The 16930-nt window shown below is 53.0% G+C and overlaps 1 protein-coding gene across 1 annotated transcript; it reads right to left on the reverse strand.

The window, feature by feature from the left end:
• Positions 1 to 3533: 3533 nt before the first annotated feature.
• On the reverse strand, positions 3534 to 15890 carry cln3 (CLN3 lysosomal/endosomal transmembrane protein, battenin). The gene is made up of 15 exons (XM_088633868.1): positions 15409 to 15890; positions 14225 to 14261; positions 13677 to 13776; positions 11933 to 12046; positions 11684 to 11763; positions 10313 to 10398; positions 9506 to 9578; positions 9093 to 9236; positions 6857 to 6984; positions 6484 to 6536; positions 6156 to 6224; positions 5743 to 5798; positions 5204 to 5297; positions 4754 to 4894; positions 3534 to 4350 (listed from the first exon to the last, which is right to left on the reverse strand). Exons 1-15 carry the CDS (start codon positions 15461 to 15463, stop codon positions 4231 to 4233), a joined length of 1350 nt encoding a protein of 449 aa, XP_088489994.1. The 5' UTR covers positions 15464 to 15890; the 3' UTR covers positions 3534 to 4230.
• Positions 15891 to 16930: the final 1040 nt, after the last annotated feature.

Genomic DNA, 16930 nt, shown 5'->3' on the forward strand with positions numbered 1-16930 from the left:
TGTCACGCTCGTAAGCCCCTCCTCTTAAGGAGGCTCCAGCCCTTCCTAGTTTAGTGTTGATCTCCTGCACCTGCCTCCGGTTCCTGCCCCCCCTGCTGTACAAGCCAGGCGTTCCTGCCAGTCTGGGCTCAGCTGTGGAAGATGGACACCCGGAAGTCCAGGAGCGACTCAGCGGCACAGGCTTCATCACGGTGTCCTGATCTTCTGGGTCCGGGATGAGGGAGCGTCTGGCCCCGTGACCCCCTTTTATTCCCCCGACCCTCCGCCAGATCCCGCTCCGGCTTGTAACTCTGTTCGTCTGTCAGGATGGATCACCCGGTCTTGGACTATTGCTACACCCATGGATTCACCTCGGACTCCCTTGGACAGCTTGCCTCGGACACACCTCCCCCAAACACCAGCGCACCGTGGACACGCCCCTGTTTCCCTCCAGCCCCCTGCCTGCCTCTTTCTCCCCGTTTTCCTCACTCCTCCCCGGATTGTGCCGTCTGCCCAGGGTCCGGAAAGAGACGCGCTCGGCCGACCGGTTTCCCTGCTGTAGCTCTTCTGCGTCAAAGGGGCCCTGCGTGTCATCAGCGGCGTGGCCCTGCAGTTTGTAAGAGGGTCTCGGAGCCGGGGGTCCGCTCTTGGACAGTGACTGTTTCATCCGTGAGGGTCTGCTCATACCCCTTCTCCAACACTCCCTTGATTCTGGACACCCGCACCTGGTCACCCACATTGGAGTGAAAACTTGGGACGGTTTAATAATCATAATTCCTCACACTTACATAGCACTTTTCTGGACACTCCACTTCACAGGTAATGGGGATCCCCTCCACCCCCACCAGTGTGCAGCCCCACCTGGATGATGTGACCGCAGCCATAGTGCGCCAGAACGCTCCCCACACACCAGCTCTCAGTGGGGAGGAGAGCAGAGTGATGAGGCCAGTTCAGAGATCACCCTAGACTGTTCTCCAGCCCTTAAGGGAGTCGTCTGGTGGGACGGAGGCCGGAGATCGCTCACTAGCCGTGTGGGAGAACTGGGGTTAGAAGAGCAAACGAGATCAGTTAGGACCCCAGTGGAGCGGGAGGTGTTTCTGTGGGGCGGCGCCTCCACGTTCTTGTGTTGATAGTTCCGCTGAACCTCTCTACCGCCCCAGCCCCCACGTCGCTGGCCGGCACGATATGTTCGGTCTTCTCGCGATTGAGAGCACCTTGGGAGGTCCCGCTTAAGAAATTCCTCTCCCCTCGGTGAGCCTGTCTCTCAATAATAATAATACAGTGTGTGATCTCCTGTCCCAGCCTGAGGAACAGACAGTGAGCCCGTCTCTCAATAATAATAATACAGTGTGTGATCTCCTGTCCCAGCCTGAGGAACAGACAGGGAGCCTGTCTCTCAATAATAATAATACAGTGTGTGATCTCCTGTCCCAGCCTGAGGAACAGACAGTGAGCCTGTCTCTCAATAATAATAATACAGTGTGTGATCTCCTGTCCCAGCCTGAGGAACAGACAGTGAGCCTGTCTCTCAATAATAATAATACAGTGTGTGATCTCCTGTCCCAGCCTGAGGAACAGACAGTGAGCCTGTCTCTCAATAATAATAATACAGTGTGTGATCTCCTGTCCCAGCCTGAGGAACAATGAGCCTGTCTCTCAGTAATGCTCTGTATGCTACAGTGCCTTGCGAAAGTATTCGGCCCCCTTGAACTTTTCAACCTTTTGCCACATTTCAGGCTTCAAACATAAAGATATAAATTTTTTATTTTATGTGAAGAATCACCAACAAGTGGGACACAATTGTGAAGTGGAACGAAATCTATTGGATTTTTGAAACTTTTTTAACTAATAAAAAAAATGAAAAGTGGGGCGTGCAAAATTATTCGGCCCCCTTGCGTTAATACTTTGTAGAGCCACCTTTTGCTGCGATTACAGCTGCAAGTCGCTTGGGATATGTCTCTATCAGTTTTGCACATCGAGAGACTGAAATTCTTGCCCATTCTTCCTTGCAAAACAGCTCGAGCTCAGTGAGGTTGGATGGAGAGCGTTTGTGAACAGCAGTTTTCAGCTCTTTCCACAGATTCTCGATTGGATTCAGGTCTGGACTTTGACTTGGCCATTCAAACACCTGGATACGTTTATTTGTGAACCATTCCTTTGTAGATTTTGCTGTATGTTTGGGATCATTGTCTTGTTGGAAGATAAATCTCCGTCCCAGTTTCAGGTCTTTTGCAGACTCCAACAGGTTTTCATCCAGAATGGTCCTGTATTTGGCTGCATCCATCTTCCCCTCAATTTTAACCATCTTCCCTGTCCCTGCTGAAGAAAAGCAGGCCCAAACCATGATGCTGCCACCACCATGTTTGACAGTGGGGATGGTGTGTTGAGGGTGATGAGCTGTGTTGCTTTTACGCCAAACATATCGTTTTGCATTGTGGCCAAAAAGTTCGATTTTGGTTTCATCTGACCAGAGCACCTTCTTCCACATGTTTGGGGTGTCTCCCAGGTGGCTTGTGGCAAACTTTAGACGAGACTTTTTATGGATATCTTTGAGAAATGGCTTTCTTCTTGCCACTCTTCCATAAAGGCCAGATTTGTGCAGTGTAAGACTGATTGTTGTCCTATGGACAGACTCTCCCACCTCAGCTGTAGTTCTCTGCAGTTCATCCAGAGTGATCATGGGCCTCTTGGCTGCATCTCTGATCAGTCTTCTCCTTGTCTGAGCTGAAAGTTTAGAGGGACGGCCAGGTCTTGGTAGATTTGCAGTGGTCTGATACTCCTTCCATTTCAAGATGATCGCTTGCACAGTGCTCCTTGGGATGTTTGAAGCTTGGGAAATCATTTTGTATCCAAATCCGGCTTTAAACTTCTCCACAACAGTATTACGGACCTGCCTGGTGTGTTCCTTGGTCTTCATGATGCTCTCTGCGCTTTCAACAGAACCTTGAGCCTATCACAGAGCAGGTGCATTTATACAGAGACTTGATTACACACAGGTGGATTCTATTTATCACCATCAGTCATTTAGGACAACATTGGATCATTCAGAGATCCTCGCTGAACTTCTGGAGTGAGTTTGCTGCACTGAAAGTAAAGGGGCCGAATAATTTTGCACGCCCCACTTTTCATTTTTTTATTAGTTAAAAAAGTTTCAAAAATCCAATAGATTTCGTTCCACTTCACAATAGTGTCCCACTTGTTGGTGATTCTTCACATAAAATAAAAAAATTATATCTTTATGTTTGAAGCCTGAAATGTGGCAAAAGGTTGAAAAGTTCAAGGGGGCCGAATACTTTCGCAAGGCACTGTATATGTAAATGTACTATGATGTGTTCATTGTATATGCTTTGGCAACACTGCAAATCAGCAGTAATACCAGTAAAGCTACTAACAGTGTGGAGAGAGAGGAAAGAGGAGAGAGGGAGTGTGGAAAGAGAGAAAGAGGAGAGAGGGAGTGTGGAAAGAGGAGAGAAGGAGGAGAGAGGGAGTCTGGACTCAGTGTGTGGGAGACAGGGAACAGAGACACTGGACACCATCTGCCCCAGCAGGGGGTGTTAATTGTTAATAACAATCAATCAATCAAGTTTATTTACGGCATCTCCAAACAGGCGCCCAGCTTGTGGGAGCCCTGGGTCAGCAGGTGCTCACAGCCGGTCAGACCAGAGGCGAAGGCCGGGAGACAGAGGCACTGCGATCCTTGAACTCCAGTGAAGAAACGTCACAGGACTGACAGGGAGCTGTGAAGCAGCTACTGAGAGTCCCCGCGCTGCTTCCCAGACAGGAAGGTTTCTGTGCTCACCTGCAGGCCTGGACTCTGACCTGTGTGGACACACGTCTCCCCCCCGAAGTCCCAGAGTGTCTGGATGAGTTCTGAACTGGGATTATAATCAGACTCCACTGACACTGACAGAGCAGTCTGAGACTCTCCAGGCTGGACTGGACTGACTGGACTGGGAGCTGGATTAGTTATTCACTGGGATTATAATCAGACTCCCACTGACCCCAGAGAGTTTTTAGTATGTTAAATAAAAATTAAATGATATAAAAAGAGTAAAAAGGCACTAAGGAATGATGATGAATAAAATATGATTCTCCAGGGGGAGGAGTCAGGTCGCCGTGGAGACTCTCCTCTCGAGGGGGAGGAAGGAGTCAGGTCGCCATGGAGACTCTCCAGGGGGAGGAGTCAGGTCGCCATGGAGACTCTCCTCTCCAGGGGGAGGAGTCAGGTCGCCGTGGAGACTCTCCAGGGAATCAGGGAAGTGTGCAGAGATAGTTGTGTAGCGGGATGGCGGTCAGGCCAGACAGAGCGATGCCCACCGAATCGCCCACGCTGGCCGTGGCCATGGCGAACTCCCGGTGCCGGTCAGCACTCTGGAGAGAGAGACGACGTTCAGGCTCAGTTACCACAGCCTGGACACACACACTGGACACAGGCAGACCTGGCTGTCCAGAGAGGACGGGCTCAGTGACCACAGCCTGGACACACACACTGGACACAGGCAGACCTGGCTGTCCAGAGAGGACAGGCTCAGAGACCACAGCCTGGACACACACACTGGACACGGGCAGACCTGGCTGTCCAGAGAGGACAGGCTCAGTGACCACAGCCTGGACACACACACTGGACACGGGCAGACCTGACTGTCCAGAGAGGACAGGCTCAGTGACCACAGCCTGGACACACACACTGGACACAGGCAGACATGGCTGTCCAGAGAGGACAGGCTCAATGACCACAGCCTGGAGACAGGGCTGTCCAGAGCCCCTCTCTCACCTCCTTGGTGACGTTGTTGAAGGTGTTGACGTACGCAGCCCCCCCCAGCAGCCCCTCGTACAGCACGATGGCGAACAGGAGCCAGATGCTGGGCAGGAACTGGAAGCAGACGGCGAAGAGGAGGAACACAGCGTTCACACACTGGGAGAGAGGAGAGAGAGAGACAGGTCAGCACTACAGGACACTGGATATCACAGGACACAGCGTTCACACACTGGGAGAGAGGAGAGAGGGAAACGGGTCAACACAACAGGACACAGTGATCACACATTGGGAGAGAGGAGAGAGAGAGACAGATCAGCACTACAGGGCACTGGATACCACAGGACACTACAGGGCACTGGACACCACAGGACACTACAGGGCACTGGACACCACAGGAAACTACAGGGCACTGGACATCACAGGACACAGGACACTGGACATCACAGGACACAGGACACTGGATACCTGTAGCAGCGCCAAAATCCAAACCTTCCTGATCTGGAAACAGAACAGAGAGGAGCGAGACAGAAAGACTCCGATCTGATAGAGAGTCTGGTACCTGGAGAGAGGAGAGAGAGAGAGTAGAGAGAGAGGGAGGAGAGAGGAGAAAGAGGGATTAGAGAGAGGAGAGAGAGAGGGGGAGAGAGAAGAGAGGGGGAGAGAAGAGAGGGAGGGGGAGAGAGAAGAGAGAGAGGGGAGAGAGAGGAGAGAGAGTGGAGAGGAGTGAGGGGAGAGAGGAGAGGGGGAGAGAAGAGAAAGAGGGATTAGAGAGAGAAGAGAGAGGGAGGAGAGAGGAGAAAGAGGGATTAGAGAGAGGAGAGAGGGGAGAGAGGGGAGAGGGGAGAGAGGGGAGAGAGAGAGGAGGGGGGGAGACGGATTAGAGAGGAGAGAGGGGGGAAAGAGGGGAGTGAGAGAGTAAATCTTAATTATAATTAATTAATATAATTGTTAATTATATTCTGTCTTGAAAATTTGCAATTGTTTTGATAACTGGCGGTACTCACCAGCGGTACTGTTCTGAGTGTGTCAGAGAGAACTGAGGGAAATACAGCAGCTCCAGCTACAGAGAGAGAGAGGGGTTAATACACACACACTGACTGGACACTCCAGTACATTAACACTGCACTGAGAGAGAGGGGTTAATACAGACACACTGACTGGACACTCCAGTACATTAACACTGCACTGAGAGAGAGGGGTTAATACAGACACACTGACTGGACACTCCAGTACATTAACACTGCACTGAGAGAGAGAGGGGTTAATACAGACACACTGACTGGACACTCCAGTACATTAACACTGCACTGAGAGAGAGGGGGGTTAATACACACACACTGACTGGACACTCCAGTACATTAACACTGCACTGAGAGAGAGAGGGGTTCATACAGACACACTGCACTGAGTGACTCACCAGTCCCTGGTTGATGAAGTACTCAGCATAGTAAACCACACACAGGGGCACAACGTACTTCAGCAAACCCTGGGAGATACACAGAGAGAGAGTGTCTGGAGACCCTGAGGCAGAGAGATCAGCTCACTCCAAAGCCACAGACAGGGAAGAGAGAGACAGAGGAGATGGATTAACGAGAGGGAGAGGCTGGGAGACAGGGAGAAGAGAGACAGGGGAGATGGATTAACGAGAGGGAGAGGCAGGGAGACAGGGAGAAGAGAGACAGGGGAGGTGGATTAACGAGAGGGAGAAGCAGGGAGACGGGGAGAAGAGAGAGACAGGGACTCACTCTGATTACAATCAGTTTCTCCTTGCAGGTCAGGGGCTCGGTGCTCCTCAGGTCTGGGAAAGAGACACAGATGGAGACGTGTCAGAGTCTCTGCAGATCTGGGACAGACAGACAGACAGACAGACAGACAGACAGACAGACAGACAGACAGACAGACAGACAGACAGACAGACAGACAGACAGACAGACAGACAGACAGACAGACAGACAGACAGACAGACAGCTGTGCAGAGAGACAAGCAGGAGGGCAGACAGACAGGCACAGCCAGGCAGAGAGATAGACAGCTGTGCAGAGACAGACAGACAGATGGATAGAACTGCAGGGTAGAGACCCCCCACTGTCACGTGCTGATAACTGCCATCTCTCTCTTACCTGGGCTGCCCTCGGAGTCGTCGGACAAGAGGGGGCGCCTGTCAGCGGAGTCAGGGCGCACTCCTCCGGGCCCCTCTGCCTGGCTCCAGTTGGGGAGAGAGGGGGGACGCACCAGGAGCACAAAGTAACTGGGGGAGACAAGGAACATGGGACTGGGAGTTATACTTGGAGGTCAATCAGAGGGCAACGGGGACCAGTCTGATCAATAAGAGGTCACTGGGGACTAAATAGGTCAATCAGAGGTCAACAGGGACCAGTCAGGTCAATCAAAGGTCACTGGGGATTGAAGATGTCACTCAGAGGTCATCAGGGATATGTGGGGTCTGTTGGTCATCAGGTCTAGTTAGAACGGTCAGCTTTCACCAGGACCAGTCAGGACCAGTCTGCGGTCATCAGTACTAGTCAGGATGAGTCTGCGGTCATCAGGACTAGTAAGGACCAGTCTGCGGTCATCAGGACCGATCAGGACCAGTCTGCGGTCATCAGGACCGATCAGGACCAGTCATCAGACCAGTCTGTTGTCAGACCAGTCTGTGGTCATCAGCACTAGTCAGGACCAGTCTGTGGTCATCGGTCATCAGGACCGGTCGGGACCAGTCTGCGGTCATCAGGACCGGTCGGGACCAGTCTGCGGTCATCAGGACCGGTCGGGACCAGTCTGCGGTCATCAGGACCGGTCGGGACCAGTCTGCGGTCTTCAGCACTGGTCGGGACCAGTCTGCGGTCATCAGCACTGGTCGGGACCAGTCTGTGGTCATCAGCACTGGTCGGGACCAGTCTGTGGTCATCAGGACCAGTTGGGACCAGTCTGTGGTCATCAGCACTGGTCGGGACAAGTCTGCGGTCATCAGCACTAGTCAGGACCAGTCTGTGGTCATCAGGACCAGTCGGGACCAGTCTGCGGTCATCAGCACTAGTCAGGACCAGTCTGTGGTCATCAGGACCAGTCGGGACCAGTCTGTGGTCATCAGGACCGGTCGGGACCAGTCTGTGGTCATCAGCACTAGTAAGGACCAGTCTGTGGTCATCAGGACCGGTCGGGACCAGTCTGTGGTCATCAGCACTAGTAAGGACCAGTCTGCGGTCATCAGATCAGTCTGTGGTCATCAGGACCAGTCGGGACCAGTCTGTGGTCATCAGCACTAGTCGGGACCAGTCTGTGGTCATCTGCACTAGTCGGGACCAGTCTGTGGTCATCAGGACCAGTAAGGACCAGTCTGTGGTCATCAGCACTAGTAAGGACCAGTCTGCGGTCATCAGACCAGTCTGTGGTCATCAGCACTAGTCAGGACCAGTCTGCGGTCACCATGACCGGTCAGGACCAGTCTGTGGTCATCAGGACCAGTCGGGACCAGTCTGTGGTCATCAGCACTAGTCGGGACCAGTCTGCAGTCATCAGACCAGTCTGTGGTCATCAGCACTAGTCAGGACCAGTCTGCGGTCATCAGGACCAGTCGGGACCAGTCTGTGGTCATCAGCACTAGTCGGGACCAGTCTGTGGTCATCTGCACTAGTCGGGACCAGTCTGTGGTCATCAGGACCAGTTGGGACCAGTCTGTGGTCATCAGCACTAGTAAGGACCAGTCTGTGGTCATCAGGACCAGTCGGGACCAGCCTGTGGTCATCAGCACTAGTCGGGACCAGTCTGTGGTCATCAGCACTAGTCGGGACCAGTCTGTGGTCATCAGGACCAGTTGGGACCAGTCTGTGGTCATCAGGACTAGTCAGGATGAGTCTGTGGTCATCAGGACCAGTCGGGACCAGTCTGTGGTCATCAGGACCGGTCGGGACCAGTCTGTGGTCATCAGGACCGGTCGGGACCAGTCTGTGGTCATCAGGACCAGTCGGGACCAGCCTGTGGTCATCAGGACCAGTCAGGATGAGTCTGTGGTCATCAGGACCAGTCAGGATGAGTCTGTGGTCATCAGGACCAGTCAGTACCAGACTGTGGTCATCAGGAACAGCCGGGACCAGTCTGTGGTCATCAGGACTAGTCAGGACCAGTCTGTGGTCATCAGGACCAGTCGGGACCAGTCTGTGGTCATCAGGGACAGTGAGTAACTGGTACAGAGGGGGAGGGCGAGGCAGGGGGTCGAGTCAGAGCAGGAGGGCTGGTGAACCAGAGGTGAGCAGAGCTGACGAGAGTAACCGAGAGTAACCGAGAGGACGTCGCTGGAGACCGGAGGGGACGACACTCACAGCTCAGGCTACAGGAGCGACACGGGGGGGCACTGACCTCAGAGCCAGGGTGGCGGGGATCACGAGCATGACCTGCAGAGTGACCCGGGGTCCCAGGCCCAGCTGGGTCAGCGCCGAGTACGATACCGCCCCCAGAACCCCAGCACCTCCGGTCCCAGAGGACCAGCCACACACCACCCCACTGAGAGAGAGAGAGAGAGAGGGGTCACTACACACTGACTGGACACTCCAGTACATTAACACTGCACTGAGAGAGAGAGGGGTTCATACACACACACTGACTGGACACTCCAGTACATGAACACTGCACTGAGAGAGAGAGGGGTTAATACAGACACACTGACTGGACACTCCAGTACATTAACACTGCACTGAGAGAGAGAGGGGTTCATACAGACACACTGACTGGACACTCCAGTACATTAACGCTGCACTGAGAGAGAGGGGTACCTGTGGAAGAAGGTTGTGAGGGACAGGAAGGACAGCTCTCCCAGGCCGCCGGACACACTGGCAAACACCACCCCTGAGAAGCGTGTTGGGGTAGAAACCAGAGAGAGAACCATGATCAGTGGCAAAAATACCCCAGGTGTCACAGGCCCAGAGGGGGGACCCTCAGCACCTGTAGCTTTCATCAAGACCACGACAGCTACCCTGGACAACGGCCACTGGAGCCCAACCCGTATCTACACTGCTACAACATCCAGCGCTACATCATGCAGGCCAGCAGCCACGCCACCCTGCAGCTCCCAGCTGGCAGCCCACTGGAGCCCAGCAGTGTGAGCCTGTCAGTACCTGGAGGGGAGACTCCTGGGAAAAGAGTAGGGGTGTTACCCCTGTGTCCTGGCCAAATTTCCCCCTGGCCCTTACCCATCATGGCCTCCTAATAACCCCCCTCTCTGAACTGGCTTCATCACTCTGCTCTCCTCCCCACTGAGAGCTGGTGTGTGGTGAGTGTACTGGAGCATCATCCAGGTGGGGGGACACACTGGTGGGGGTGGAGGGGATCCCCATTACCTGTAAAGGGCTTTGAGTGGAGTGTCTAGAAAAGCGCTATATAGTGTAAGCAATTATTATTATTATTATTCTTATTATTATGAATCCTAACCCTAACCCTAACCGGCTGTCCTTATTGAGCCCACAAGACCCAACAAGTGCTCCTGCTCCTCTGATCAAGAACCTCCCGCAACACCACCCTGATGTCAGAGCCACCGCTGACATCACCGCCACCGATGACATCACGGACGAGGTCGCCGTTACCCAGAATGCTCATGCCGACGCTGGTGGAGAAGGAGACGATCAGGAAGCTGCCGGCCGCCGTCAGGACACACAGCACCACGCGCCACCTGCGCCAGGGGAGAGACACGATCACGGAGCGCATGCGACGCGCAGACAACCCCCCCCCCCCCGCAGGGAGGTGCCGAGGTGTTATTCTATGACAGGAATCTGTGCTGATGAGCGCACTTTAAACGTTAAGCGCAAGAAAAGTGACATGAACACAGTCCTGTGTAAAACCTCCGATTTGCATCTCAGAATAGAGGAAGTTTCCAGGTCTGCGCAGCGCCGTGGTCTGTGACGCACAACGAGGCCACAACACTGCCGGTGAGTTGTTGCGGCCCTGTGACACTGTCAACAAGCAGGGTTGTGAGTCCACCTCTGAATCCAGTAGACACACTGCTCTCGACTTTGAGACCGTTCTGTTGACAAATACTGCTTACTTATTAACTCTGCACGCAGATCGCCTTGGAACATCGTCACAGTGAAGTATCTGCTGCACAGCCTGTACTTACCCACTCGTCCATCACAGTACATCTATCATGACAGAGACTAGTGAGCAGGAAGGGCTACCTCACATCACAGTACACCAGTCAGTACAGGGACTAGTGAGCAGGAAGGGCTACCTCACATCACAGTACACCAGTCAGTACAGGGACTAGTGAGCAGGAAGGGCCTCTTCACATCACAGTACAGCAGTCAGCACAGGGACTAGTGAGCAGGAAGGGCCTCTTCACATCACAGTACACCAGTCAGCACAGGGACTAGTGAGCAGGAAGGGCTACCTCACATCACAGTACACCAGTCAGTACAGGGACTAGTGAGCAGGAAGGGCAGCTTCACATCACAGTACACCAGTCAGCACAGGGACTAGTGAGCAGGAAGGGCCGCTTCACATCACAGTACATCAGTCAGTACAGGGACAAGTGAGCAGGAAGGGCCTCTTCTCATCACAGTACATCAGTCAGTACAGGGACTAGTGAGCAGGAAGGGCCGCTTCACATCTCAGTAACCAGTCAGTACAGGGACTAGTGAGCAGGAAGGGCCTCTTCACATCACAGTACAGCAGTCAGTACAGGGACTAGTGAGCAGGAAGAGCCGCTTCACGTCACAGTACATCACTCAGTACAGAGACAAGTGAGCAGGAAGGGCCGCCTCACTTCACAATTCCCACGAGCTCTTGCTCTCGCTGGAGAGACCAGGGCTTCGTGATGAAATGGCGACTTACAGCACTTTCACAAATGTCCCCATTTGGTGCTTCGCTCAGAAATCAGTAGCAAGCTGTTTATGCCCCGTCAATGAATGTACTTGGCATCGGAGATCTAGTGACCGGTCTGCGAAAGAGGGCGGCCTTACCCGTAGGGCAGGAGGTGAATGAAGAAGGGAGCAGCGAACTTGATGACCATAGTGGGGAGCACGTCAGCCAGCAGGATCGCCTGTCGATCACAGAGCAAGCGATCAGCCCGACTCTTGGCCCGAGAGAGAAGACGTTGCGGGCGTTTCAGATCACACGGCGGCGGAGGAGGGGAGGAGGAGAGGATGAACCTTCCTCCTCCTCCTCCTCCTCCGGACAATAAGAATCAAGAGAGACGGAGGCGCACTGACCGCGGTGGAGATGGGATTGCAGTCGTATCGGCTGCCGTTGCGGCTGCCGTTGCCCCACGACAGGACGGGGTAGTGGGAGTGACTGCGGACGCTGGGCAGGGCGGGGCCTGGGGTCTGACAGAGAGAGAGAGATTAGAGAAACTGGGATTAGAGAAACATTCTTCCCGAAATTCAGAAATCTAATCCCAGAGTTCCCACACCTGCCAAAACCACAACAGGTCCCAATCCTACTGGGAGAGGGAGGAGGGAACTCAGTTGATCTGGCAGCCCAATATGTGATCTCCTGTCACAGCCTGAGGAACAGTGAGTCCGTCTCCCAATAATGCTCCAGCCGCCTACAGTATATGTCGATATTATATAATATGTCTTTGTTGTAAATGTCTGTAACATGTCTGTAGATTTTATTTTACTTCTATTTTTTGTTTGGTTCCATGTTAATTTTATTATTTTTATTTGCTTTGGCAACACTGATTGTACCCATCGGTCATGCTAATAAAGCACCTTGAATTGAATTGAATTGAGTCAGTGTGTGTGTGTCTCACTCTGGATTCTGAGAGAGAGAGAGAGAGAGAGTCAGTGTGTGTGTGTCTCACTCTGGATTCTGAGAGAGAGAGAGAGAGTCAGTGTGTGTGTCTCACTCTGGATTCTGAGAGAGAGAGAGTCAGTGTGTGTGTCTCACTCTGGATTCTGAGAGAGAGAGTCAGTGTGTGTGTGTCTCACTCTGGATTCTGAGAGAGAGAGAGAGAGTCAGTGTTCGTGTCTCACTCTGGATTCTGAGAGAGAGAGAGTCAGTGTGTGTGTGTCTCACTCTGGATTCTGAGAGAGAGAGAGAGAGTCAGTGTGTGTGTGTCTCACTCTGGATTCTGAGAGAGAGAGAGAGAGTCAGTGTGTGTGTGTCTCACTCTGGATTCTGAGAGAGAGAGAGTCAGTGTGTGTGTGTCTCACTCTGGATTCTGAGAGAGAGAGAGTCAGTGTGTGTGTGTCTCACTCTGGATTCTGAGAGAGAGAGTCAGTGTGTGTGTCTCACTCTGGATTCTGAGAGAGAGAGTCAGTGTGTGTGTGTCTCACTCTGGATTCTGAGAGAGAGAGAGAGAGTCAGTGTTCGTGTCTCACTCTGGATTCTGAGAGAGAGAGAGTCAGTGTGTGTGTGTCTCACTCTGGATTCTGAGAGAGAGAGAGAGAGTCAGTGTGTGTGTGTCTCACTCTGGATTCTGAGAGAGAGAGAGTCAGTGTGTGTGTGTCTCACTCTGGATTCTGAGAGAGAGAGAGTCAGTGTGTGTGTGTCTCACTCTGGATTCTGAGAGAGAGAGAGAGAGAGAGAGAGTCAGTGTGTGTGTCTCACTCTGGATTCTGAGAGAGAGAGTCAGTGTGTGTGTGTCTCACTCTGGATTCTGAGAGAGAGTTAGTATCTCTGACCCCATCAGAATGTTAGAGGGTCAAAGAGTCAGTGCCTCTGTCACAGGGTCAGTCAGTGCATCAGAAGTGTGTCAGAGTGTCAGCAGTGTGTTAGACATGGTCACTGTGTCATCAGTGTGTCAGAGTGTCAGTCACCTGTCAGTGTTACACCAGTGTGTCAGACAGTCAGTCAGTCTAGCAGTGTCAGTCAATCTGTCAGTCTGTCAGACGTGTGTCAGTGTTACACCACAGTGTCACGAGTGTCAGTGAGTCATTAGTCTGTCAGAGTGGCAGTATGTCAGAGTTTCAGAAGTATGTCAGTGTGTCAGACAGTGTCAGAGAGTCTCACCGGCGCAGTGCTGTTGTCCGTCCTCTCCTGCTGGGACAGGATGTCATGGGCAGCACTCAGCATCACTACATAGGCAAAGTTATTACACAGTCCCAGGAGCCTGGACACAGAGAGAGAGAGTTACTGTCCACACACACTGTCCACACACACTGCCCTCAACACCCCCAGAGCCTGGACACAGAGAGAGAGAGTTACTGTCCACACACACTGTCCACACACACTGCCCTCCACAGCCCCAGAGCCTGGACACAGATAGAGAGAGTTACTGTCCACACACACTGTCCACACACACTGCCCTCCACAGCCCCAGAGCCTGGACACAGATAGAGAGAGTTACTGTCCACACACACTGTCCACACACACTGCCCTCCACAGCCCCAGAGCCTGGACACAGATAGAGAGAGTTACTGTCCACACACACTGTCCACACACACTGCCCTCCACAGCCCCAGAGCCTGAACACACACAGAGAGAGAGAGTTACTGTCCACACACACTGTGTGTTCCAGACCCCCCAAACCCACACTTCCCCAGACAGGGGACACCTACCAGAAACCAGCCAGGTTCCTCCAGTGAGCCACTCGCCCTGAAGACACAGGGGGAGACGAGTTACAAACTACAGCGACCATGGGGTACAGTACACAGAGACAGTGGGGTACAGAGCTGACTCAGTGGGGTACAGAAGAAGGATTCTGGGGTACAGTACACAGAGACAGTGGGGTATAGTATAAACACTGTGGGGTAGAGCACAGCGATCATGGGTTACAGTACTGAGACAGTGGGGTACAGCACACAGAGACAGTGGGGTACAGTATAAACACAGTGGGGTAGAGCACAGCGATCATGGGTTACAGTACGGAGACAGTGGGGTACAGTACACAGAGACAGTGGGGTACAGTATAAACACAGTGGGATAGAGCACAGCGATCATGGGTTACAGTACTGAGACAGTGGGGTACAGTAAACAGAGATAGTGGGGTACAGTATAAACAGTGGGGTAGAGCACAGCGATCATGGGTTACAGTACGGAGACAGTGGGGTACAGTACACAGAGACAGTGGGGTACAGTATAAACAGTGGGGTAGAGCACAGCGATCATGGGTTACAGTACTGAGACAGTGGGGTACAGCACACAGAGACAGTGGGGTACAGTATAAACACAGTGGGGTAGAGCACAGCGATCATGGGTTACAGTACTGAGACAGTGGGGTACAGTATAAACACAGTGGGGTAGAGCACAGCGATCATGGGTTACAGTACTGAGACAGTGGGGTACAGCACACAGAGACAGTGGGGTACAGTATAAACACAGTGGGGTAGAGCACAGCGATCATGGGTTACAGTACTGAGACAGTGGGGTACAGTATAAACACAGTGGGGTAGAGCACAGCGATCATGGGTTACAGTACTGAGACAGTGGGGTACAGCACACAGAGACAGTGGGGTACAGTATAAACACAGTGGGGTAGAGCACAGCGATCATGGGTTACAGTACTGAGACAGTGGGGTACAGCACACAGAGACAGTGGGTACAGTACAGCGGGGTACAGCACAGAACCAGTGGGGATAGAATACAGTAACGGGAGGTCAGAAGAAGGATTCTGGGGTACAGCACAGTGACAGCGGGGTACAGAAGACTTAAAGGCAGGGCGGGGGCTGCTCACACAGCACGCTCGCCCATAGCGGCACCGGGAAGGGGAAACACACACCAGCCCGCCCCGGGGGGGTCTCACCTTCGCCCCGGCCGGCCGCGGGGTCGGTGTTGATGCTCTCCGCGCCCTCCTCCATAGCCTGCGGATCAGCCGGACCTTCCGGAGAACAGCCGAAATCACAACTCAAGTCGAAACTAAAACCCGCATCCCGACAAATCTAGCGGCGCCGTGACACTTCGACGTATCGGTTTCTTTCTTTCTCTCTCTCTCGCCTCTGCCGCTGTTCCGCTTTCGGCGTGAGTCGAGTCTCACCGCTGCAAAACCAGCACCGCAGCAAAAGCAGAGATTGTTTACACCGGCGAGCGGTGTCACACCGAAACCCTTCCCCCCCGCTGTGTCTCCTGTCCGCTGTCCCCCCGGACACCGGGGCCGCCGCGCAGAGGGTTCCGGGAGGGAGTGAGAGTCAGCCTGTAGCCGTGAGCCCATCCAAAGCCCGTTTATAAACTGCGCAACTTATCTCTGAACTTCGGGTACAACTGAAACTCTTCTCGTTGCCGGTCAGAGGGCGAAATCATTGAACTGGCGGAGGGGAGGGATCTGTCTGTTCATTTTTCCACGAACACCTCGGGCTATCTCTTATGAACTTTAACCCTGCCTCGGCACAACCCTGTTTTGTTCTCGCCTGCCGTCTGGCAGCCGGTCAAAGGCCGAACAGATGACGGGACAGCCCCCACCTCCAGGCAATCAGACTGCTGGACAGCCAAGCTGCGGTCACCGTCAGCACGTCACCCTAGCGGGCACTGATAACTGGACAGGTGGACACGGACATATAGTGTGTAATTGTGTTTGGCACACTGCAAATTGCACTATTTGGGCATAATACATCGCATACACGCTGGACATATAGCAGTTCTAGTACTTTTCAGTTTCATTTTATAATAATAATAATAATAATATAAATAATAATAATAATAATTGCTTATATAACCTGGAATAACCAGCATAGGACACAAATACATTTTGGGGTTCTATATTTCCAGGTAAGTATGGTGTCTGATCTGTTTTGTAAGTTTGGAGAATAATTAAAAAAACAAAAACAAAATAAATGACATATGATGATATTTTTGCCTGAACAACATACGGCAGTGGCTCTTTCACGCAGCGCGTGCAGAAAGGTCACCTCTCAGCTCTACCCTCACCGAGAACGGTACAACTCAATTCAATTTTTCAATTCCAGGTGCTTTATTAACCCTTTATTATGGCCAGCAACCATGTCACCCTGCAGCTCACAACTGACAGCCCACTGGAGCCCAGCAGTGTGAGCCTGTCAGTACCTGGAGGGGAGACTCCTGGGAGAGGGGTGAGTGGGGCCAGCAGGGGGCGCTCTCACCCAGCTGCCAGCCCACTGGAGCCCAGCAGGGGGAGCCTGGCCAGTACCTGGAGGGGAGACTCCTGGGAGAGGGGTGAGTGGGGCCAGCAGGGGGCGCTCTCTCCCAGCTCCCAGCCCACTGGAGCCCAGCAGGGGGAGCCTGGCCAGTACCTGGAGGGGAGACTCCTGGGAGAGGGGTGAATGGGGCCAGCAGGGGGCGCTCTCTCCCAGCTC

Source organism: Lepisosteus platostomus, chromosome 6 (assembly GCF_059453375.1).
Source record: "Lepisosteus platostomus isolate fLepPlt1 chromosome 6, fLepPlt1.hap1, whole genome shotgun sequence".
Taxonomy (NCBI): domain Eukaryota; kingdom Metazoa; phylum Chordata; class Actinopteri; order Semionotiformes; family Lepisosteidae; genus Lepisosteus; species Lepisosteus platostomus.

Coding starts and splice junctions, on each gene's coding strand:
- cln3 (XM_088633868.1), bottom strand. CDS start 15,463: ATGGAGGAGGGCGCGGAGAGCATCAACACCGACCCCGCGGCCGGCCGG. Junction 6,985..9,092: donor CCCGCCACCCTGGCTCTGAG/GTCAGTGCCCCC, acceptor TGTCTCCCCCAG/TTACTTTGTGCTCCTGGTGC. Junction 4,351..4,753: donor TCAACAACGTCACCAAGGAG/GTGAGAGAGGGG, acceptor CTCTCTCTCCAG/AGTGCTGACCGGCACCGGGA.